General features: G+C 52.5%; 3 protein-coding genes across 12 annotated transcripts in view; 2 read left to right on the top strand and 1 right to left on the bottom strand.

Annotated features, from left to right (window-relative positions):
• Window positions 1-8,517, top strand: part of KYAT1 (kynurenine aminotransferase 1) — a 28,462-nt gene extending 19,945 nt beyond the window's left edge. For 4 of the 6 annotated variants that reach the window (XM_010951223.3, XM_010951226.3, XM_045513884.2 and 1 more), the window contains 12 exons: window positions 48-106; window positions 2,342-2,489; window positions 4,341-4,490; window positions 4,570-4,656; window positions 4,902-5,030; window positions 6,009-6,129; window positions 6,469-6,545; window positions 6,673-6,762; window positions 6,869-7,055; window positions 7,135-7,214; window positions 7,770-7,856; window positions 7,951-8,517. In XM_010951223.3, the coding sequence (XP_010949525.1) occupies window positions 48-106; window positions 2,342-2,489; window positions 4,341-4,490; window positions 4,570-4,656; window positions 4,902-5,030; window positions 6,009-6,129; window positions 6,469-6,545; window positions 6,673-6,762; window positions 6,869-7,055; window positions 7,135-7,214; window positions 7,770-7,856; window positions 7,951-8,016 (1,281 nt within the window). In that variant the 3' untranslated portion in view covers window positions 8,017-8,517. The remainder of the gene's footprint in view (window positions 1-47; window positions 107-2,341; window positions 2,490-4,340; window positions 4,491-4,569; window positions 4,657-4,901; window positions 5,031-6,008; window positions 6,130-6,468; window positions 6,546-6,672; window positions 6,763-6,868; window positions 7,056-7,134; window positions 7,215-7,769; window positions 7,857-7,950) is intronic. The other 2 variants (XM_045513886.2, XM_074362363.1) reach the window with 2 other exon arrangements.
• Window positions 8,518-11,607: 3,090 nt separating this feature from the next.
• Window positions 11,608-19,397, top strand: SPOUT1 (SPOUT domain containing methyltransferase 1). 5 transcript variants are annotated; one of them, XM_010951221.3, is made up of 12 exons: window positions 11,608-11,716; window positions 12,345-12,390; window positions 12,679-12,804; window positions 14,063-14,222; window positions 14,452-14,541; window positions 14,653-14,702; window positions 14,931-15,061; window positions 16,169-16,241; window positions 16,349-16,447; window positions 17,275-17,377; window positions 17,543-17,690; window positions 18,617-19,397. In XM_010951221.3, exons 1-12 carry the CDS (start codon window positions 11,681-11,683, stop codon window positions 18,683-18,685), a joined length of 1,131 nt encoding a protein of 376 aa, XP_010949523.1. In that variant the 5' UTR covers window positions 11,608-11,680; the 3' UTR covers window positions 18,686-19,397. The 5 variants fall into 5 exon arrangements, with proteins under 5 accessions (XP_010949523.1, XP_074218460.1, XP_045369835.1 ...); XM_074362359.1 differs by lacking the exon at window positions 18,617-19,397 and adding an exon at window positions 17,814-18,509; XM_045513879.2 differs by lacking the exon at window positions 18,617-19,397 and adding an exon at window positions 17,814-18,141 and having other exon boundaries at window positions 17,543-17,716.
• Window positions 18,771-22,725, bottom strand: ENDOG (endonuclease G). The gene is made up of 3 exons (XM_010951222.2): window positions 21,520-22,725; window positions 20,218-20,327; window positions 18,771-19,124 (listed from the first exon to the last, which is right to left on the bottom strand). Exons 1-3 carry the CDS (start codon window positions 22,033-22,035, stop codon window positions 18,842-18,844), a joined length of 909 nt encoding a protein of 302 aa, XP_010949524.2. The 5' UTR covers window positions 22,036-22,725; the 3' UTR covers window positions 18,771-18,841.
• Between the last annotated feature and the right edge of the window lie 70 nt (window positions 22,726-22,795).

Raw genomic sequence — 22,795 nt, 5'->3', positions numbered from 1 at the left:
GCTGCTGCACCACTGCCACGCTGACCTTCTGCTTGCTCTGTCTCCAGCTCGCCATGGCCAAACGACTGCCGGCTCGAAGGCTGGACGGGATCGACCACAACCCGTGGTGAGCCGGGCAGGGCCAGGGAAGTGCGTGGGTGTCCCCTTGGGCACTTGGGCAGGACAGGGCTGGCAGTCCCTGGATTTGCAGGAACTCATTGCTACCAAGGACAGCCACGTACTCAGATGGGGAGATTTGCAGGCACAGCCCACAAGCGATGAGACCCACGGCAGCCGGCTTGGGTTGGGATCTCAGCTTCACCCTGCTTGGCTGTGGCACTGGGGCCAGGACACACCTGCTCTGACCCTCAGGTCCCCAGCTGGGAAATGGAGATAATTCTTTTTCCTTTGAAGGGCCTGGGAAGATGAGGTGAAATATTGTGTGAGCGATGATCATTACCCAGGCACCAGGCTGAGGGCTTTCCAGGGGTCCTTTCATTTCACACTTAGTACGGAGCAAGATGAGCTAAGGAATACAAGAAGGTAACATACAGGCAGCTCCTGACTGACATTTGCAGAAGTTAATATCTTTTCTACTGACTAACTCTAAATACGAAGGCGTTTGTGCCCATTGTCACGAGTGATACGATGGATGCCATGGAAGATGTGTGAGAAAGGTTTAACGAACTTCCTGCTTCTCCCCAACCCACCCCACTCCCCCAGCCCATTCCACCTTTGATCAAGGATGTAGAGACACCTCTGTACTTAAAAAAAAAATCATTAGCTGTTGTTTTCACAAAAAATGGGACCATTTTTTCTTTCAAACTCCCCTCCTGTAGAGTACTTTTGTGTTTTGCAAAGATCTTCCACCTCCATCTTCTCTGCTGTCCCACAGTGTTTGGGATGGGGGAGCCAGGTCTAACGGCCCTACAGAGTCTGGCTGCCCTCTAAGTTGGGCCTTCAGGGTCCTGTTCCCCAGGCTGCCGCCCTCTGTCCTCTCTGTAAGGCAGGTGGGCAGGCTTGTGACCCACTTTGCAGGTAACAGAAAATCCAACTCAGAGGGAGGAAATGACAAAGAGGCAGGCTGGGAGAGGCAGCAGGAATCTTTCCTGACTCATAGAGCCAACAGACTCTGGGCCTGTTACCCCCATTGTACGGAAGGGAAGCCTGAGGCCAGGAGACGCTGTCTCACGCAGAGGCAGGACAGAGCAGGAGCTAGCCTGGGAGGAATGTACGAGACAGGAGAGGAATGCCAGGAGGGATGAGGGCTATGAGAGGCCCCAGGTTCCTGCTGACCCCAGGGTGGTAGCCTGAGGATCAGGACCCTAGAGGCCCAACCTTCAGGGCAGCTGGTCTCTGTAGGGTGTTTGAGCCTGGTTCCCCTGTCCCAGCCACCATGGAACATCTAACACCTGATTTTGCATCTCAGCCCTGCCTTTAGTTGCTGTGTGACTCGGGGCAGGTCACTGACCTCTCTGAGCCTTAGCAACTCTGTGTCTGCAAAGACACTGTGGCACACTGGGGAGAAAATGATCAGTTTCAGACATAATGATATTCACTGTTATGCAAATTCATCATTGAAGCCTGCCTACTCTGCCCCCAACCAACCTGGAACCCCATACCAGCCTCTTCATCTGGCCTCTCAGCCTCTCTCCGAGTTTCCCTGAAGAGGTGGCCGCCTGGTAGGGCCAGAAGAAAAGTGGTCAGGGGCCAGAGACAGCAGATGGCAGGGATGGGGGGGCCGCATTCTGTCCAGGGTCATGGTCAAAAGCATAACCTCTACTTCAGACAGATTACGGAGTCAAAGTCTGGCCGTGCTAACTGGGAGCCACTCGGCAAGTCACCCGAAACCTCAGCTTCTCCGTCCCCATTGAGACCGGGAAGCAGAATGTCCCTCAGACTATTAAGGGTTACATGAGCAAGGATTTCAAACTAGGGTGCTGACAGACAAATGAATGGTCATGAAACCATTTAGGAGAGCTCAACAAGTATTTCTAAAGAATAGAGTAGGGTAGGACGGAGATACTGCTCTGCATCACAGCAGGAGGCTGTCGGCTCCGTGCCTGTGCTCTGCAAGGTTTGCAGTGTAAAGGTGATTTGTTATCATGGACCAGGGTGGAAAGTTGGTAAGTTGGAAAGCCCCTGGGCTGAGATATGTGATCAGCCTGGAGCTTGCCTATTCTCAAAGTGTAGGACTAGTTATGACCAGAAACAGATCTTCAGGCCAGGTGAATACTAACTATCCAGTTTTTCTAGAATGAGCCCAGTACTTTGCTCATCCTGCTTTGGAAGCAAGCGGAAGTCAGAAAGGGGTGAAGGGGTAGACAGGTGGCCCGGTACCAACTCTCTGTTTGTTGCCCAGGGTGGAGTTTGGCAAACTGGCCAGTGAGGCTGATGTCGTGAACTTGGGCCAAGGCTTCCCCGACTTCCCACCCCCAGACTTCGCTGTGGAAGCCTTTCAGCACGCCGTCAGCAGGGACTTCATGCTCAACCAGTATACAAAGGCATTTGTGAGTCTTCCAGCCCCTCCCGGGGCCCCTGGACATAGGTCTCTAAGGAGGCCCTAGGGGAGGAAGGGGCAGGTATTTCTGGGCAGCAGGCCTGTCTGGGTGTCGGAGTTCATCAGGCAGTTCAGTGTTTACTGACTGTCTCCTCTGTTCCAGGCCCTAGGACAGTTCATGGTCCCGGGAAAAGACAGACAAAAATAAATAAATAAATAAATTAGCAGAGAGCTCATGGTCTAGTGGGAAAAGCAGACCAAAAAAACAAAACAAAAGCAGAAAATGAAGGAAGTTGGTAGCCTGTGATGGAGAAGGATGGGGTACTTGAGAACAAGAAGGAGGGAATGAAACCTGAAGGAGAGGACACCTAAGCTGAGTCCTGAAAGACAAGCTGCTGATTGTTTTGACTCTAAATCCAAAGTCTTTCTGTAAAGAATGACAGAGTAAATATTTGCCAGCCCTTGAAGTAGAACAGTAGTTCTTAAAGTTTGGTGTGCATCTCACTGCCTGGGGGAAGGTTCCGTCTAATCTCATTACCCAGAGATAACCACTGCCAACAATTTGCTACTTGGCTGAGTGTTTAGCCTTTTGAACTTTGAAGTTTTTTAAATGCTTATATAAAGACACACACACACGGACATGAGATTTGTGGGGTTTTTTAACCCAAACGTACTCATTCTATAAATAATGTTCTGTAACTTGTTTATTTCACTATATAATGTGTAATAGGCATCTTTTCATGTCGAATTGCCTCCTTCTTTTAATGGCTGCATAGTATTCCACTGCCTAGATGTGTCATCATTTACTTATGTAGCCCTGCACAGATGGTCTGATTAAGATATCTCACCTTTATAACCAGTGTCACAGTGACTTTCTCTGTGTGTACACCTTTGTACACATGTGACTGTTTCAGTCAGATAAATCCTTAGAAGTAAAACTAGGGAATCAAAGAGTGTAAGCATTTTAGCCTGTGATGGATGTTGTCAAATTGCCCTCCAGTGAGGTTTACTCACATTCCCCCCAACAGGCTGGTCTTAGGGCTGGCTGTTCGTTCCTTTCATATGTGTATTGGGCTTCAGTACTTCTTTCATGACGGACCTAATTTTTTTCATTTGGATGTATATCTTTGTTGTGTTGCTTTGCAAGACTCTTTGTATACTAAATGTCTTACCTCTTTCTCTTATGTTACAATGTTTCTCTCTTTGTCTTTTAACTTTGCTCATGAGATATTTTGCTGTGCAGAAAGTTTTCATTTTTATGCAGTCAAATCTGGTTTAGTGAATTATTTAGTTAAGTTCTTGATCTTAGGTTTCAATCTCTTGGCTTAGCCTGGAATGTATTATAAGTGTCCTTAGCTAACAGGCATGCAGATTCAATCTTCCTCTCAAAGTGGGGTGCTTCCAAAGCTGCAACATAATGTCTTATTTATGCATTTCAACTAGTGTTACCTTGGGCAAGTCATTTCCTTTCTCTGGGTCTTTGTTTCTCTACCTGTCAAATGGTAGGGATCAAATAATACCTCTCTTGCAAGGCTGCCAAGAGAATCAGATGGCATGAAAGTGCTTTTTAAACTTAAAAGGGAGATGTGTGAAGTGTGGAGTTGCTGCTTCTTCACGAACACCATTGGACTGTTCTCCATGAAGGCATGTGCTCTGTCTGGTTCTCCACCAAATCTCAGCCCAGGATGCTGGGCCTGGCATGGAGCAGGCTTCATGGCAAGTGAGATGAAAGAACTCACCCCATAGGAGCTGATTCTGCCCCCAGGCCTGCTGCTGGGAGATGCTAGAATTGCCAGGATGCAGCTGAGCTGGAGGGTGGGCTCAGGCTGAGCCGGGTGGCTGACCCCTGCTGTCCTGGCAGGGTTACCCACCGCTGACAAAGATCCTGGCAAGTTTCTTCGGGAAGTTTCTGGGACAGGTGATAGACCCGCTCAAGAACGTGCTGGTGACTGTGGGTGCCTATGGGGCCCTGTTCACAGCCTTCCAGGCCCTGGTGGATGTAGGAGATGAGGTGAGTGGGCAAAGCTAGGGCTGGGTGGGAGTGATGGGTCAGGGGGTGCTGACCTCAGCTAATCTGACCCTTGTACCAGGTCATCATCATCGAGCCCTTTTTTGACTGTTACGAGCCCATGACTTTGATGGCAGGGGGTCGCCCTGTATTTGTGTCCCTGAAGCCGGTGAGGATGCTGGTTGGGGTGTGGGTGGGCAGAGGAGTCCAAGGAGTGTGCTAGGTTGGACCCTGGGAGGTGGGAAAGAAGGAAGGAAGTGTAGGAGGCTGGTTTCTTCAGGATGGAAGGAGTAGTGTCTGGAGCCCCAGAGGAGAGAGAGTGGGGACAGATGCCTGGCGGGGAGGAAGGCTAGATACCTAGAGATGAATGTCAGGTAGGTAACTATTGTCACCCCCTCCCATCTCCTCTTGCAGTGCCCCACCCAGGACGGGGAACTGGATTCCAGCAGTAACTGGCAGCTGGATCCCACAGAGCTAGCCAGCAAGTTCACATCTCGCACCAAAGCCCTCATCCTCAACACACCCAACAACCCCTTGGGAAAGGTACCTGAGAGACCTCCTCCTGGGGACCCCTCCACATTGGCTCATGTCCTTGCTCTGTTACTCATGTACTACCTTGGGACCTCAGTTTCTTCATCTGTGAAGTGGGTGGGCTCCCTGCGATAAACACTGAGGACTGAGGCTCCCAGGGGTCCCAGGGACAGGGGCAGGGATCCTCGGGGAAGGTATCAGAGCTAGGGTAGTGGACTGGGCTGGGTGCCTCTGTTACTTCCCCATGATCCTGGGACAGTGACTTCACCTCTCCAGGGTTTTCTCATCTGTACAATGGGAACATGACAGAACTAATATCAGGAAGACCCAGGCTTCCACTCGTGTTTCTCCTTTCCTCCCTCAGTCACAAGGCTTCTGACACTAGATATGTAGGTTTTTTCCCACGCCAAGCAGTTCTCAGTGAGACCAGCTGGGTGTCCCACAGTTTAACTCAATTTAATTCAATTCCGACACTCTCTTCCTGGAGATGGCGTCGGATCCCACAGGTGAAGGGCTCAGTCCTACCCCACCTCAGACTCCAATCACAAGTCCAGTTTATCCCCTGTGCTTCTGACCTGTGGCTGTACATCTGAGGTGCCCACAACCCTCCTCAGGTTCAATTAATTTGCTGGAGTGGCTCACAGAACTCAGTACCTCCATTAACTGTTACTGTAACAGTAACCCTGTTTTTTTTAATGGAGGTACTGGGGATTGAACCCAGGACCTCGTGAATGCTAAGCATGAGCTCTACCACTGAGCTATACCCCCCACCCACCCCCGCTTAGGAATTTACAAGGGTTTTAGGAGTTCTGTGCCAGGAACTGGGGCAGAGACCAATATATATATTCTTCTGTTACCTCACAACTGACCTCACAGGGTTTCTGTTGGAGGGGTACAATAGAATTGGGCAGAAAAGCCCATAGCACTGGCTCTGGCTGTGTCCTTTCATCTCTCTGAGCAGGTCTCTCTGTTTGGGGACGGTCCCTGCAGGTGTTCTCCAGGGCAGAACTGGAGCTGGTGGCCAGCCTGTGCCAGCAGCATGACGTGGTATGCATCACGGACGAGGTCTACCAGTGGCTAGTCTACGATGGGTACCAGCACATCAGCATTGGTGAGCCGAGGCAGCCAGGGTGCCCCATTCCCCTGGACACTTGTGGCCCAACCTTGGAGTCAGTGCAGGTCTGGTGATTAGGACCAAGGGGTCTGGACCCACACAGGTCAGGGGACCTGGGGCAGTGACCTCACCTCTCTAAGAACCGGGGAACACAATGGCACTTGCCTCCCAGTGTTGTCATGAGGATGAGCTGAAATAAGTCCTGTAGATAGCTTAGTACAGAGGGGAGTCCAGAATGTTGAGAGCGGGAGTGCCTGCTGGGGCCCAGCCACCACCCCTCCCCCTCGCCCTCCCCCCACCCCCATCTCAGCAGCCACTCTCTTTGGCCTTGGGCAGCCAGCCTCCCTGGCATGTGGGAACGCACCCTGACCGTTGGCAGCGCTGGCAAGACTTTTAGTGTCACAGGCTGGAAGGTGAGTCAACGAGGGTGGGGGTGACCCCTCCCACTATGATCCTTGGCAGGAGAGGCTGGCCTGGGAATCCAGAAAGGGTTTGGCCAGGCACTGAAGGGCTCACCCCCAACCTGTGTTCCTGGTCCAGGTGGGCTGGGTCCTGGGCCCGGACAGTCTCCTGAAGCACCTGCGCACTGTGCACCAGAACTCTGTCTATCACTGTCCCACGCAGGGCCAGGTGAGGAGGGGCGGGCCCACACCGCAGGGGGAGGGGGCGGGACAACAAGGGACCCAGGCTGGCTCCAGGGTCAGGTCACATCCTTTTGTTCCTTTCCCCTCCCTAGGCCGCAGTAGCCCAGTGCTTCGAGCAGGAGCAGATGCTCTTCGGCCAGCCCAGCAGCTACTTTGCGCAGCTCCCTCAGGCCATACAGCACAACCGGGACCACATGATACGAAGCCTGCAATCGGTGGGCCTGAGGCCTGTGATCCCCCAGGGCAGCTACTTCCTCATCACAGACATCTCAGACTTCAGTGAGTGAGACTGGCCTGGCTGGACTGGGTATCGGGGCCTGGAGGCTGCCCAGGGCTCAGTTTGGCCTCTGTCCCCCAGAGAGCAAGATGCCGGACTTGCCCGGAGCTGCGGATGAGCCCTATGACAGACGCTTTGTCAAGTGGATGATCAAGAACAAGGTAGGCTGAGCCTCTGCCAGTGCCACGTTTTATGTATATTTTACAGGCTGTGCGCCAGTAAGGGTGCCCGACGTGGGGGGCTGATGCACCAAACCCAGCCCAGCCTCTGCTGTGAGCCATGGTACAGGGTTGCATCCATTTCAAGGAATGGGGGAGCCTGTTTTTAATCTGCTCAAAGATACTTTGTGGGCTGGTAGGAATTCCTGCCCTCTGGGGCCTCAGTCTTTCCATCTGTACAGGGAGGAGCTGACCCATTAGTTCTGAGGTCCATCCAGCTCTGAGCTATGATTCTAAGACTTATTTCTTCTCTGGCTCTTCCCTGACCTGCCACATGATCTCCCCTCTCGGCCTCCCTCTCCCCTCTGTACATAAGGAGAGACTTGGAATGATGCTCTGCGATGCTTTTCCTCTGACCTTGACATAGAAATGGGAGGTGCGGCATTGAAGCTGTCTTTCCCCCCGCCACCCCATGAGGGAGCCTCTCTGTCCCTCAGAGCCCCCCGAGGCCTGCTGGGCTGTGGGGCCCTGTTGAGACTTGGGCTTACTCCTCCCCAGGGCTTAGTGGCCATCCCGGTCTCCGTCTTCTACAGTGTGCCACACCGGAAGCTCTTTGACCACTATATCCGCTTCTGTTTCATGAAGGTAGGGGACAAACCTAGGGGAGGGAAGGCCTCCCCAGCTTCCCAAGGCCCCCTAGGGGTTTGAAGACAGAGGTGGGACCAATCTGTTGATGCAGGATGAATCCACGCTCCAGGCCATGGACCAGAAGCTACAGATGTGGAAGGATGAGCTCAGGCCCTGACACCACCCCCTTGGCCCTGCCCTGCCTGTTCCCTGCAGGCTCTGCAGAGCTATGTCTTTGTCCAGGTTTCAGCCATCCCAGATTAGGAGTAGATGGTGGTGGAGGATCCTTTCTCTGTAACACAGAATGACCCCAGGGAAGAGCCCCCTTTTGGTCTTGGGGGAATCAGGAGCACCTCCCCATGGTGCATAGCTATGTTCCTTCTGCAGAGGTGAGGGAGGCCTGACCTGGGCCTCTCCCTGGCCCTCCTTATGCTGGGCTATAGTGTCTTGAGTCCCTTCTAGCCTCCCCAGACTCAACTGGAACTCAACGGGCAGAGCTCAACAGTGTATGGCCTTGGGTCCCAGCCCTGGCCCCAGCCGTGCACTGGCCCCTTGACTAGCCTCAGGCTTCCCTTCCTTTCCTTATTGAACTTTGACCTTGGATAAGCTGCCTTTAGATTTGAGTCCTCAGGACAGTACATTTTGCCCATAATAAAGTTTTAAGTTATTCAGACCCTTATTGGCTGCTTCTCTCTGCTTCACACCCTGATGCTGATTGCTGACGGGAACCTCCATGAACCTCCGTGAACCTCCATGAACCTCTGAACCTCAGATCCCAGCCTCTTTATACAAATGTGTTTGAGGCCCAGAGAAGGGCAGGGACTTGGGACTTGTCTGAGGTCACTCAGTTAATGATAAAATCAGGCCTAGGGGCTCAGATATGTGTTACTGTTGATGGGTGAGTGTGTGTGTGTGTGTGTTGTGTGTGAGTGATGGGGGCCTATGATTATTGTGCACCCTTGCGTGCTGGGCACTTGGATGCTCATCATCTCATTAAACAAACAACCCTCTGAGACAGGAATTACTGCCTCCATTTTGCAAGTGAGGAAACCACTTTGGAGGTGAGGTGACATCCAGCTGGCAAAAGGTAGATGTGGGATTTGGTCCCAGGGGTGGGCCTCCCACTGGAAAACAATCAGCAATCAACTCCTGAATTCTTTGGGAAGGTGGTGCCAGGGACTTAAAGTTGCATCTGCATAGGAAGTTCATGGGTTTTGCTCAGATTGTATATTTAATTGGGGGAGCTAATGGGAACATATGGTATAATAAAGTATATTTGGTCTTTGCCCCTAATTCCTGGCACAGAGCTCCCAAAACCCTTGGAATTTCCTGAATGATAGTGTCTTTCGTTATTCAAAATGAACCCCTTTGACCAAGTGATCAGAGGGTCAGAACTTTCAGTCCCAACCCCAGACCCCAAGTAGGCGAAAGGGACTGGAAGATGAGTTCAGTCTCATGTTTAATCAACCATGCACATGTGATAAAATTCCACATAAAAACCCTGAATCAGTAAGACTCAGGGAGCTTCTGGTTGGTGAACACGATGAGCTCATAGGGTGGCCCATCAGGAGAGGGCATGGAATCTCTGCAGCTCCCTCCCCCAAGACCTCACTCTATGTACCTCTTCTGTTTGGCTGTTCCTGAATTGTATCTTTTATAATAAAACTGTAATTGTAAATCTAGCACTTTCCTGAGTACTATGAATCATTTTAGCAAATTGTTGAATCTGAAGGGGGTCATGGAAATGTTGGAATTGTAGTCAGCTAAGCAGAAGTGTGGGTGAACTGGGGACCTCATTTGCTGCTGGCATCTGAATGGGACGCAGTCTTATGGGACTGAGCCCTTAACCTATGAGGTCTGTGCCAACTTGTCAGAATTAAAGTGTAGGACACCCATTTGGTGTCAGAGAATTCCTGTTAGAACGTGTTTGGTGTTAATGACAGAGGACACTTTTCCCTCCCACCCCTTCCAGACCATAACTTTGTACTCCTACCACCGTTCCAAAGTCAAGATTGTGAAACAAAATAACAACTCAGAGGCTCAGGCTTGGAGCCTCTTTGCTATACAACACATAGCCTGATAAGAATAAAGTTCTCCATGGGGGAAACCCACAGATTTCTCCCGTAGAGCACCCTGACCAAAGGTTTCACGTCTCATGAACTAATCCAGAATCTGCCCATAACTCAAATTTGTGACTCTACAGAGGTTCCAGATCTTAGACTAGGTAACCTCAGCCAACCTGAGATGCATAAATGACTTTGCTTTCTCATTCAGGTAGGGGAGCCGGGGAATGGTGAAATAAACACAACCCCTGTAACATTAACACACATACTGAATTAGAAATTATTCTCTCCTCTGCTAGGTTGTAAACGCCAGATCAGTATGTACTTTTGCTTAACATTGTGTCCCTGGCAGTTAGCAGAGGGAGGTTCTGCCTCAAAACAGGCTCTGCTAGATAAATATTTGTTGATTGAATGAATATTGACTCAAATTTATTAGTTAAAAAAGAAAGTGTATCATTTATTTCTGGTGGGAATGCAAAATGGTAAACCACTTTGGAAGACAGTTTCGTAATGTCTTACAAAGCTAAACATAGTCTTACTGTTGGATACAGGAATTGGACTCCTAACTATTAACCCAAATGAGCTGAAAATTCATGTCCATACAAAAACCTGCACATGAATATTTATTGAAGTTTTATGCGTAATTGCCAAAATACTGGAAGCAGGGGGGAAGGTGTAGCTCAGTGGTAGAGCACATGCTTAGCGTGCTCAAGGTCCTGGGTTCAATCCCCAGGACCTCCATTAAAAATAGATTAATAAAAACCTAATTATCTCCTCCCCCACAAAAAAATACTGGAGGCAACTAAATGTTCTTCAGAAGGTGAATGGATAAACACCTTGTGGCATATCTGTACAATGAATAGTATCCAGCAGTAAAAAGAAACGAGCTATCAAGCCACTAGAAAATATGTAGGAACCTTAAATGCATATTGCTTAATAAAAGAAGGGAGTCTGAAAAGGCTATATGGGCTGATTCCAGCTATATGACATTCTGTAAAAGGCAAAATTATAGGGACAGTAAAAAAGACAAGTGGATACCAGGAACTTGGGGATTGGGGGCAGGTAGTGGAGCACAGAGGATTTTTAGGGCAGTGAATCTATTTTGTATGACACTGTAATGGTAGATACATGACATTATGCATTTGGCAAAACCCATAGAATGTACTACACAAAGAGTGAACCCTAATGTAAACTATAAACAATGTATCAATATTCATTCGATTATACCAAACATACACATTAATGCAACATGTTAACAATAAGGGAAACTGAGACAGGATTATTATATAGGAACTCCCTATATGTTCAATTTTCAGTAAGCCTAAATCTGCTCTAAAAAATAAAGTCTGTTAATTAAAAGGGAGAGTGAATGAAAGAATCTATGACTATACTTCAATAAAAAAAAGTTTAAAAAAAGAATCTATGAAATAGCTGGATTAAATTATTTCCAGCTCTGAATCACATTCTTGCTCTGGGCCTCAAGGTCCGCATGAATAAAACCAAGCTGAGATTGAGTTTCCCGTTCGCCCGGAGCCGGAGGGCAGCTCTCAAACCGTCCCACTGTTCAGGAGAGCAGCACACCCCTTGCGTATTTGGACACCCAGGCTGGCAGTGAGCCCCGCCCACTCGCGAGTCCTTCTCGGCCCACGTGCTCTCGGGGCAAGGTGCCTAGGCCACGCCCTCGCTCGCCATTGGCTCTCCCATTGGACGGCTCGGAAGAGGTGTAGCCGGAAGGGGTGAGTCTGATTGGTAGGGCGTGGCGGACTGTGTACGACGAACATGGCGGAGCGCGCGAGGAAGCGGCCCTGTGGCCCGGTAGGTGGAGGAACGTGGGACCTCGGGGTGGGGACAAGAAAAGGAGCCGCGTGGCGAGGGGGTCTGTGGCGGGGTTGGGCCGCGCTTCTCGCTCCCTGCTTCTCGCTGATCCGAGGTCGGAATCCCCGAGGTGCCACAAGCCCGTGGCCTCAAGCGCCCCTCTCCGGATGAGAAGCGGAGGTGGGAGCCGCGGCCGTTTGAGCCAGAGCCGGGACTGCGTCGGGTAACCTATTGCCGGTTACTCTGGCCGGGACCCGGATTTACGAGGCGAGACCTTGCTCACAATTCCGAGCCCTTTCGTGGCGTATGTCTTCTGACTCCCAAGGCGACAGTGTGCAAGTTGTCTCCCTGCCTGTTTCCTCTTCTCTCCAGTGGAAACTTATTCAACAATTTATTGAATGTTTACTATGTGTCAGGCCTGGTCTCAGGCACTGGGGGTACAGCAGGTCCTTGCCCTCCTGACGCTCTTTCTGGGGCAGCAATGTGTGTGTCGGGTGTGGGGGGGTTCCCTGGTTTCCTCACCACCCCCACTTAAAGACATGGGACAGCTGTGGAGGAGCAAGTGTGACCCCCTCTCAGTTGTGACTATTCAGCATCACTCCTATTCCTCTTCCCACTCCTGCTCCAGGGTGAACATGGCCAAAGAGTTGAGTGGCGAAAATGGAAACAACAGAGTAAGTAAGGGGCTGGAGGGGGTGCTCAACCTTCCCCTAGGCCACTCCATCAGAACACAGCTGAATCTTGGGGAAGAGCCACCAGGTTTGCCCCACTAGGACCAACAGTACCCAAAATGGGGAGGAAGGGGCCAGAAGCCCTGGTCCTCTGGCTGCTCTCAGTAGCACTGGAGAGGGAGCCCAGGCTGACCCAGCTTTGTGGCAACCTTGACCCTACTGAGAGGGCACTGTCTCCTGGACGCTTCAAGTCCCTCTTCCCTCCACCAATCTAAATGTCCTCTTATCCAGAAAAAGAGGAGAAAAAGAAGTGGAAGGATCTCAAGATGACGAAAAAACTGGAGCGGCAGCGGGCACAGGAGGAACAGGCAAAGCGCCAGCAGGAGGAGGAGGCAGCTGCACAGAGGGAGGACCAGGGTAAGCAGGCTGAGTCCTGGGTAGGACCAGGAATGTCACAGCTGTAAGGACCCTTAGAGGCCAGTGGGTCCATACTTCTTGTCCTGATGGAGAAACTGAGGCTCAAAAAGTGGGAGAGACCCAGAAAACTGAGCTCTAACTTTCTACTAAGGTAGATTTCAATCCTCTGGAGAGTAAGATCATATATCATCACTTTGTGCCTCCAGAACCTCATCATTGTAATGATAGTTACTTTTCACTTTTTATGGAGCACTTTCTGTGTGCTTTCATTTTTCATTTAACTATTTTGATTTCATAATAAGAATGTCTTTTTTTTTCTCATTAAATAATACATGCTCAAACAATACAGAAAACGTTGCAGTTAAAGTTTCTCCAGGTGTTGTTAACATTCAGTTATTTACATGTAGAGAAGTAGAGAAATACAGTTTTACAAAAGTGAGACTGCTTTATCCAGGCACTTCTGGACCTGGTTTTTCTCATCCCAAATTGTGTCCTGGATGTCCTTCCGTGTCCGTACATCTGGATCTGCCCTAACAAGTTGTATCTCTTCTCCTTGGCCAGACCCAAAGTTCTGGAGGATCAGGGGGCCATATTGTACCCTGTAAGCCCAGTGATTACCAGTGATGATGGTTGACAGTAGGGACAGAAACTGAACATGTCAGCTGTCTCAGACTGGGAAGCCCTTCGTGGGCCTTATGTCACGTGGTTCCCTTTGGACAACTCTGGGAGGGAAGGTGTGTTGGTCCCTCTGAAGCCAAACAGCCTGAACCCACGTCTCAGCTGTCCTGCCTTTTTTGTGATCTTGGGCCACGTGTTTGACCTCTCTGGGCTGCAGGTTCTCCACCTCTCAAGGAGGATCATGGTGGTACCTGATTTCTAGGGTTATTGGTTAAATGTGCACACATAAAAGGCCGTAATGATAAATATAAATTCTCATTTTCATCATCATTTGACACCTGGAGAACTGAGGCAGTGAGGGGCAGAGCCAGGCTGAGAATATAGCTCAGTGCCTCTAACTACTCCCTGGCCTGGCCCAGTGGTATATCCTGCTCCTGGGAGGCTTGGAGACCACCGAGTCCATTTTCTTTCTGGGGAGATTGAGGCCTAGAGAGGGGAGTTGTATCTATGTTGCTTATCTCAAAATTCCTCCCAGTGGGAAAAGTCCCTAACTCTGGGCCCTGGGATTAGAGGAGTGGAGGGGAGAGATGGCCTTGGCGTCTCAGACTGACCATGAACACCCCTGTCCTGTCCTGCCCAGGGCGGCACTACACCCTGAGCGTGGCCCTGCCGGGCTCCATCCTGGACAATGCCCAGTCACCCGAGCTTCGCACCTACCTGGCCGGCCAGATTGCCAGAGCCTGTGCCATCTTCTGTGTGGATGAGATTGTGGTGTTCGATGAAGAAGGCCAAGATGCCAAGTGAGGGGCCATCCAACAGGGTACCAGGGAGAAGGGAGGGGCTGCCCAGATTGTCTGGGCTTCACTTTTTTCCCTGCCTACTTGCCTGGGCTGAAAATCCTGTCTGACGTGGCCCCATTGTAACCCTGCTGGGTTGAGTTACAAAGCAAGGGTGCTGCAGAGGTCATGTTGGGAAGAGGAGCTCTTGAAGGGAACCCAGTAGCCTTTAGCCTTATCTTTATCTCTCCAGAACTGTGGAGGGGGAATTCAGGGGAGTTGGCAAGAAAGGGCAGGCGTGTGTGCAGCTGGCCCGGATCCTGCAGTACCTGGAGTGTCCACAGTAAGGGAGTGAGGACAGATGTCCCAGGGCATGAGGGAGGGATGGTCACAGTGCAGGCCACACAGGAAGTGGCCTCCCTGGGAACTTCCTGAGATTGACATCCTCTACTAGGTACCTAAGAAAGGCATTCTTCCCCAAACATCAGGATCTACAGTTTGCAGGTAAGCCTGGGGGGTGGGGGTGAGACTGACTCCCCATTTCCTGTAGATTATCCCCCAGACCCTGAGAGATCGTGGTACAGGCGGGAGAGCAGGCCCAGGCAGGGCAAGGCCTGTGTCTGGGGACGAACAGCAGGTCTGGCAGAGCTAGGACTTGGACCAGGTTTCCCTGCCTCACTCCTGTATGCCTGTGCACCTCCCAGACTCTTCCTGGCCCCTCCCCAACCACAGGGCTCCTGAACCCCTTGGACAGCCCTCACCACATGCGTCAGGATGAGGAATCCCAGTTCCGAGAGGGCATTGTGGTGGACCGGCCCACCCGGCCAGGCCAGGGCTCCTTTGTCAACTGTGGCATGAAGAAGGTAGGAATTGGAGGGTGGGCGGAGACATGCTTCCCAGACATAGCCTGGCTATGGAGGGCAGGCAGGGGCATGTGGGTGGGAAGCCCTAGACCCAGGCATCTCTGCCTGCCCGTCCCCCGTTGGTACAGATTTGGGCCAGAGAAGTGCCTAAAATGGAGCTCAACAGTTAAAGCCAGGAGCAAACTTACTGTTTTTTAAAAAGCAAATCAACAGAAGGTAGTCCTTGTGCTAAAAACAAACTAAAGCAAAACCCTGCAAAATCAAGTTCAAAATCCCACTGGGGCTGCTCCCATGTGACACTAGGGATCCACTTGCCAAGTCAGAGGCAGAAACAGTTAAATGTGTGGGGATCCCCTCCCTCTCAAAAAGAACAGACCAGAGGTAACTAGCTAAAAGCAGACCAGGATGACCCAGACCCAGATGAGAGGAGAAACCCTCAAAAGGGCAGAAAGTGCTCCGTCCTGAATTCAAAACTAGGACAAAACGCAAACATCAGCTGTCCTGCATCACAGCTCCCATGTTTTTGGCAGTTGCTTCATGCCAGGCCCTGGGCAGCACAATAATAGCTATTGTTTATGGGAAGTTTTCTCTGACAGATTAGGAAACTAAGGCTGGGAGAGGTTAAGTGACCACTCAAACTCCTGTAGCTAGTAAGTGGCATAGCCACCAAAATGTGGGACACTGGGGTTTTATCTACTCTGAAATACTTCCTACTCTGTGCCAGGGCTGGACTGATTTATTTAATTTTTTGGAGTGTAGTTGATTTACAATGCTGTGTTAGTTTCTGGTGTACAGCATAATGATTCAGTTATACACGTGGTTTCTAATAACCTATAATGAAAAAGTAAATATATACACACACACACACACAAATATATACATACACAGATGTATATATACTATATATACTTACTTTATATATATATATACCGATCATTTTGACCAGTGTCTTGCAGTAGTCATTTTGCAAGAATGGTCTTTTGTGAGCAGGTTTAGCCCAGGTGATGGGGCTGGGGCACAAAGGTGTCCTGGAACCCTTAGGTCCCCCCATGTTTGGGAGAGCAGTCCTGCAGGGAACAGCACCAGTTTCTTCTGGCTTCTCCCCAGGAGGTGAAGATTGACAAGAACTTGGAGCCTGGACTTCGGGTAACAGTGAGACTAGACCAGAAGCAGCTCCCAGGTATCTGAAAGCTTCCCCAGCCCGGCCAGCCTGTGGGCTCCGGACCTCCTTCTTCCACTTCCTTGTCCCCTTATACTGTCTTCACAGACTCTCTGCTTCCCCTCCAGAAAGCAAGACCTATCGTGGAAAAGTCGTGTCGTCGCAGGACCCTCGCACCAAAGCTGGTCTCTACTGGGGCTACACAGTCCGCCTGGCCTCCTGCCTCAGTAAGGACAGCTTCCTCCTGTGAATATCTATCCTCTCTCTATCTGAGGGGCCACAGAGAGCCTTGCTTGACCCAAAAGTCAGACCAGAGTCCTAATTCTACCAACTTGCTGTGTGTCCTTAGGCAAGTGCCTTTCCTTCTCTGGACCTTGGTCTTCCTAAGTGCACTGCCTGGAATGGAATGCTTTTAAGCTATTTTGTGTGTGTGTGTGTGTGGGAAAGCATCTTGATTGATTTATAATGTCTGCCATGGGGTTGGGAATTAGGGCAATAGGACCACATAAGTCAAAGGTCCACTACTTGTTTTCTTTCCTTTTGTTTTTTCATTGTAAACTCAGACTTTTTTCCCCATGTTCTTTATTTTTTTAATGCATTTATTTTATAATATCATATTTTTAAAATTGAAGTATAGTTGATGTACAGTATTATATGTTACAGGTATATAATATAGTAATTCATAATTTTTAAAGGTTATACTCCATTTATAGTTATTATAAAATATTGGCTGTATTCCCTTTGTTGTACAATACATTCTTGTAGCTTATTTTATACCTGACATAAACTCAGACTTTTAATAAGTTTAGGAAAAACAGAAGATGGGGTATAATTTGAGTTAACGTTTTTACAGCCCATACTGTTGCTGTGTGATAACACTACCTGATAACACTTCTTTGCCCTGCCTGCTCAATTCCTGACTTCCCAGTGAAAGGCTTAGTGTGGCTCCCTCACCTCCCTCCCTTACCTCTACCACCACCCTCCCGATACACGCACAGCCAAGCGGCTGTGGCTTGTGGGGAACAGGGCCCCCAGTGAGCTGGCCTCCCCCCAGGTGCTGTGTTTGCTGAGGCCCCCTTCCAGGATGGCTATGACCTGACCATCGGGACATCAGAGCGAGGCTCAGATGTGGCCTCCGCCCAGCTTCCCAACTTCAGGTGGGTATAGCCAGGAGAGGAGGAATGGAGCAGGGGAGGGACTGGTGGGGGCAAAGCTGTACAGACTGGGCCCCTACTGTGTATAGGGGGTTGCTGAGAGCTCTGGGGGCTGCATTCAGTGGGCCTTGATGGCAGTCAGTGATTCCCCACTCCTGTGGGTGCCAGGCACGCTCTCGTTGTGTTTGGGGGCCTCCAGGGGCTAGAAGCTGGCGTGGATGCTGACCCCAACCTGGAGGTGGCTGAACCCAGTGTCCTCTTCGACCTGTACGTCAACACCTGCCCCAGCCAGGGAAGCCGCACCATCCGCACAGAGGTGAGCCCGCCCGCCTCCCACCCCAGGTTAGTTCCCGAGGTTCAGCCAGCAGCCAGGGGATGAAGCCTCGGGGTCTGCCCAAGGTGGGGTTGCAACTCTCTCCCTGTCCCTCACCCCGCCCAGGGCTGCCCTGAGCCTGCCTTCTCTAGAGAGGTCTCCTCACCCCTTCGGCCTCCCACCATGGCAGAATTGGAGCAGGGACGAGTTAAGAGCAAGCTGGGAGTCAAGAATCCTGGGTGCTGGTGTCCATTCAACTGCTCCCGGGCTGGAAGACCCAGGACGACCTTGCCTGCCCCTGCTCTAGGCCCGTTTCCTTGGCTGTATGCTCAGTGTTCACTTCCCCCTGTGTGGCCGTGGTGGGCAGGGCAGCCCTCCCCACTGGCCTCACTAGCACCTCAGACCCCTGGGGGACAGGATGTAGCCACCTCTGAGAGCCTTCAACCTGGGCCTCCGCTTCTGAGGGCAGCACAGAACACTGTATCTGTGGGCACTTTGCTGGGGGAAGGCTTCTGCTGGTCTCAAAGGGTAGTGACTGAACAGGTAGACGGCCTCAGTCTCCCTGTGTCCAAGAGTCCTGCCAGGGCCAGGTGCTGCCAGCTCGCCAGCCACAGCCTTCCAGCAGCAACCCTTGCTCTCACCCTTCCGATACCTGCACGGAGGGCCCTCCTGCCCGTCACCTCCCGTGCCCCTGCCCCTGGGAGGCAGATCTGATGACCATCCCCATTTTATGGAGGAGGAGACTGTAAAGCAAAGAGGCAGGGCCCTTCCCTGGCAGGGCCTGCAGGTGGCCAGTGACAGATCTGTAGGACGAAGCTGGGCCTGTCCTTAACCTCCTCGGGCCCTGCCAAGGCAGCTACCCCAAGGGGCTGGGAGCTGGGCACGTGCCAGCCTCCCAGGCCCCAGCCTGTGCTGTGCTTCTCTTCCAGGAGGCCATCCTCATCTCCCTGGCTGCCCTGCAGCCTGGTCTCACCCAGGCAGGAGCCCGGCCCAGCTGAAGGTTCTGTCGAGCCAAAGATGGCAAAGGAGCAGCAGTGAAGCCAGAGGTTCCCAGGAGTCACCTGAGACTGATGCAGCCAAGGCTTGTCTCCAAAAATAAACACCTTTAATTTGACCTAGCCCCGACAACCCCACAGTCTGGCTGGGGCTGCCCCTTACTTGCTGCCCGCAGTGATGGCCTTAAGGTTGCTGGTCCGTGCTAGGATATTTGGCACAAAGAGCAGCCCCGAGGCCCGCTCAATGCTCTCGATGGGCACCAGGAAGCGCTCCAGCGGGATTGTCTCATCCACAGGTGCGTTGGGCATCACATAGGAGCGGAGTTCGATCTGCCCGCCTGCTGCCTCCAGGATCAGCACCTTGAAGAAGTGGGTGGGCACCGCCACGTGGTTCTTGCCAATCACCTGGTACTTCACATAGGACTTCCCGTCAGCCTCCGTCCTGTGGGCAGACCCAGGCACACAAGGCCTTTCAAGGCTTCTTTGGTTGGACACAAGGCCTCCTCCTCCAGGAAGCCTTCCCTGACTCAACCTCCAACTTGGGTCAACCTGCAAGACCACCTGCTCAGCATGAGGCTTCTCTGCCCTGCTTGGCTCCCCCAGGAGGCTGGGAGCTTCCTGCAGGGTAGAGACTCACTCTTACCCTCTTTTCCTCATGCCCAACACTGGGTCAGGCAGAGTGGGTGGTGGCAATAAATGCTACAGAAGGAATCAAGTCTTCTAAACATCCACATTTATCCATGCAGACCCTTGATTACTGTCCGCCTTTCCCTGTGGAGGGTGCGGACCAAGGGGCAGGGCTGTGACAGCTGGATTCCCAGCACTAGCAGAGGGCCTGGTGCGAAGCAGGTGCCCAGAACACTGAATGCGTGACTTCAGGCTAAGCCCCAGCAGAGCCTACCCCACTATAGCCATAGGAGACACTTGCTAATTAAAGTTTATCAGGGTCCCAGCCCCTGCCTCAGCAAGCCCACACTGAGCCCTTACTACACTGACATTCACCATCCCACTTTGTCCCTGGAACAACCATGAAGTAGCTAATGGGTATCATCCCCATTTTACAGGGGAGGATGTTGAGGTCACTTGCCCACAGCTCCCAGAGACTAGGTGACGGCCTGGCTTCCATCCCAGGCAGAGCTAGCTCCTTTGCGACAACCTCTTGCCTCACTCATCCCAAAAAAATCAGCGAGCAAGCCCAAAAGAGTGAAGGCTCAGGGAGCTGGAGTTCAAACCCGGGCTCCAGGGGAGCATAGGGGAAGGCTGCTCCAAGCAGAAGAGCCTGGTGCAAGGGTTTCTATCTGGGCAGACCTCGGAGTTAGGTGGATGTAACAAGAGATGACACAGGAGAGTGGAGCAAGGGTAGAATCAGGGCCTGGTGCCCATGGGCCTAGGAGCTGTGGTCTAGGTTGGTAGGTACTCCAAAGGTCTCTTTGGAAGTGGAGTTAGGGGGCTGGAAGCAGAGATGGATAGACATGCTGAGAAACCATATGAATGGGAGATGCTGGTGTCCCCAGGTCCCCCTGCTCTAGCCTTACCTGGGCAGGAAAAGCGGCCCCGTGCAGACATAGACATTTTGGTAGGTGCGGGTCAGGCTGCGGCTGTACTTTTCCAGGTTGTTCCAGGCATTCTGGTTGAGGTGGGGCACCTGGCATAAGAGGTGGGCCTCAGTGAGACTAGCTGGGACACTTGTAGCTGTCAGAGGGCTGCCCCAGGCCCTGAGGAGCAGGCACTGGCACCCAGCCAGAAGATTCCAGCAGCAGGGTGGGAGGTGGGGACAAGCATGCAGACGAAATGGGCAGATGGAAGAAGAGTCAGTGGGCCACACAGTCGTGAGGGTGGAGCCCAGATAGAGCTCAAAGGGTGCTAGCTCGTCCCCATCTGGAATGGGAGAACTAGCATCCCAGGTCTCAAAGCTGTTTCTCAGCTCCGAAGAGCCATATGGAGGAAGGGGGCAAATCTCCTGACTGCAGAGAGAGAAACAGGCCTGCCCTTGCCCCCAAGGGCTGATGGGAAGACCAGCTCTCCCAACCATCCCTCCTTTCCTTTTCCTAGTCTGAACCACATGCAGAGCCCAACTGGGAAGGGCATGAACCTGCTCCTGACTCCATCACTTGAGCTCTCCGGTCCTCAGCACAGGGTCTAGTCAAGGGGGTAGGGAACTGTGCCCCTGAGAGAGCAGAAAGTCAGGTCAGAGACTGGGATCCCATGGGCTTCGATCAGAGCCCGACATCGGTCTCCACGTGGGTGTTAGGCCCTGGTGGGAACAGGACTAGAGGTAGGGCAGCTAGTCCAGGGTGTGCAGTGACTGCTACTAACAGCCGACTGTATGCAGGTATCTTCTTTAACTCCTACAAGAGGGCAGGGTAGGAAAATGGCTGAAAGCTCAGGGTCCTCCTGACAAACTGCCTGGGTCTCGTCCAACTGTATGACACTGGGCCAGTCACCTGGTCTCTCTGAGACCCACTTCCCTCGTTATAGCTAGTATTTACTGAATGCTTGCCATGGGCCAGGAAGTGTGCTTAGTACTTTTATGTGCATGGTGTCTTCAGTTCCTCAGCGCTACTGCAGGAGATAGGTGAATAACAGTATTATCCCTACAGGCTAGGAAACTGAGGATCAGGAAGGCGCCTGGGGGCCCTCAGTTAAGATCAGAGTGCAGAGGGGTTGCCCAGCGCCCCACTGCTCGGTCCCTCCAGCCTAAGGCCCCGCGGTGTGATGAGCTAGGCGCTTGACCTAGAGCGCGCATTCGGCAGCTTTCCCATTCTGCAGCGGAGCAAACCGAGGCTCAAAGGGGTGGCCTCGCCTTCCGCTGCCGGGGCCGGGGGCAAAGGCGCTACCTGGGGCGCGACGTTGCTCAGGTAGAAGGTGTCGTCCATGGCCTTCTGGCTCCAGCGGTGGTTGGCGGCGGCGGCCAGGTGGCCGCGGTCGAAGCCGCTGCCGCGGTAGTCGGCGTTGGTGGCGCGGTGGTACGCATGCACCGAGTCGTCTTCACGGAAGTCGCAGGAGCGACGGTCACTGTCGCCGCGGAGCCGCTCGGGCCGCAGCTGCTCGACAACCCAGAGCGCGCCGCGGGTGCGCGAGTCATAACACAGCAGGTACGACTCGCGGCTCTTGATCTGCGCCAGGCCGGGCAGCCCGTACTTGGCCAGCTCGCCCGGGCTGCCGCCCGCCGGGGCCCCGGACACGGCTGGAAGCTCAGCCGCCGCTGCCACGGGCAGCACGGGCAGCCGGCTCAGCAGCCCCGGCGCCTCCTGTGCGTCCGCCCGCCGCCGCCGCCGCCGCCGCCAGCCCTCAGCGGCTGCGCCCAGCCCCGCGCCCAGCGCCAGGGTCAAGCCAGCCCGCAGCGCCTGCATGCTCGGGGACTGTGTCCGAAGCGTGGACAGAGGGCAACTCGCTGTGCGGAAAGAACGCCGCGACCTCCGGCGTCCGACTGGTGAGGCTCTTAAAGGGGCCGCGCCGGCCTGCGGGGCCCACGGCGGGGATGGGGCCGGGGCCAGGTGGAGGCGTGAGAGGGCGAAAAGTCCGTCCCTTCCACTCACACACGCTCGGAAGTATTTACTACTCCAACAGCAGGGGTCAGGACCGGCCGACTAAACGTCCCCGCGCCCTTTCTATGCCCTTTTAAGATGGGGATCTGAGAAGGCGCGGCGTCACCGCCTCGGTTCGTGATTGGCCACCCTCAGGCCCGGCTCCGCCCCGCCGCCTCAGTCTCCATCCAGGGACCTTCCGGTCCGCGCTGGTGTGAAGAGGTCCTACTTGATTCAAGTGTCAAGCATTCTCTAAAGGGCTTATACTACGACTGGATTTAATCCTCAAGAGCCCGGAAAGGGAGCTCCCAGTTGGCAGAATAAGGTCAAGACCCCAGGTCTGTATGACGCCAGTCTAGCCGCCTAACCATTACACCATAAGACAAGGCAAAACTTCTAGGAGATTCGCAAAGATTTTAACACTCAGTGTGAGGACAACGATGCAGGAAGCCCATGCTCTTTAACTGCTGAGTGGGTTCCAGAAACTGGCTGATTCCAGAAAGCAGCTTGGGATAAATGAAAAGCCTTAAAAAGGTTCATACCTTCTAACTCATTCAGAGGACTAAGCTGGGAAATAAACCAGGAA

The sequence above is a fragment of the Camelus bactrianus genome, chromosome 4 (assembly GCF_048773025.1).
Source record: "Camelus bactrianus isolate YW-2024 breed Bactrian camel chromosome 4, ASM4877302v1, whole genome shotgun sequence".
Lineage (NCBI taxonomy): Eukaryota > Metazoa > Chordata > Mammalia > Artiodactyla > Camelidae > Camelus > Camelus bactrianus.
The sequence above is the reverse complement of the archived record's forward strand: the minus strand, read 5'-3'. Positions and strand labels throughout refer to the sequence as shown.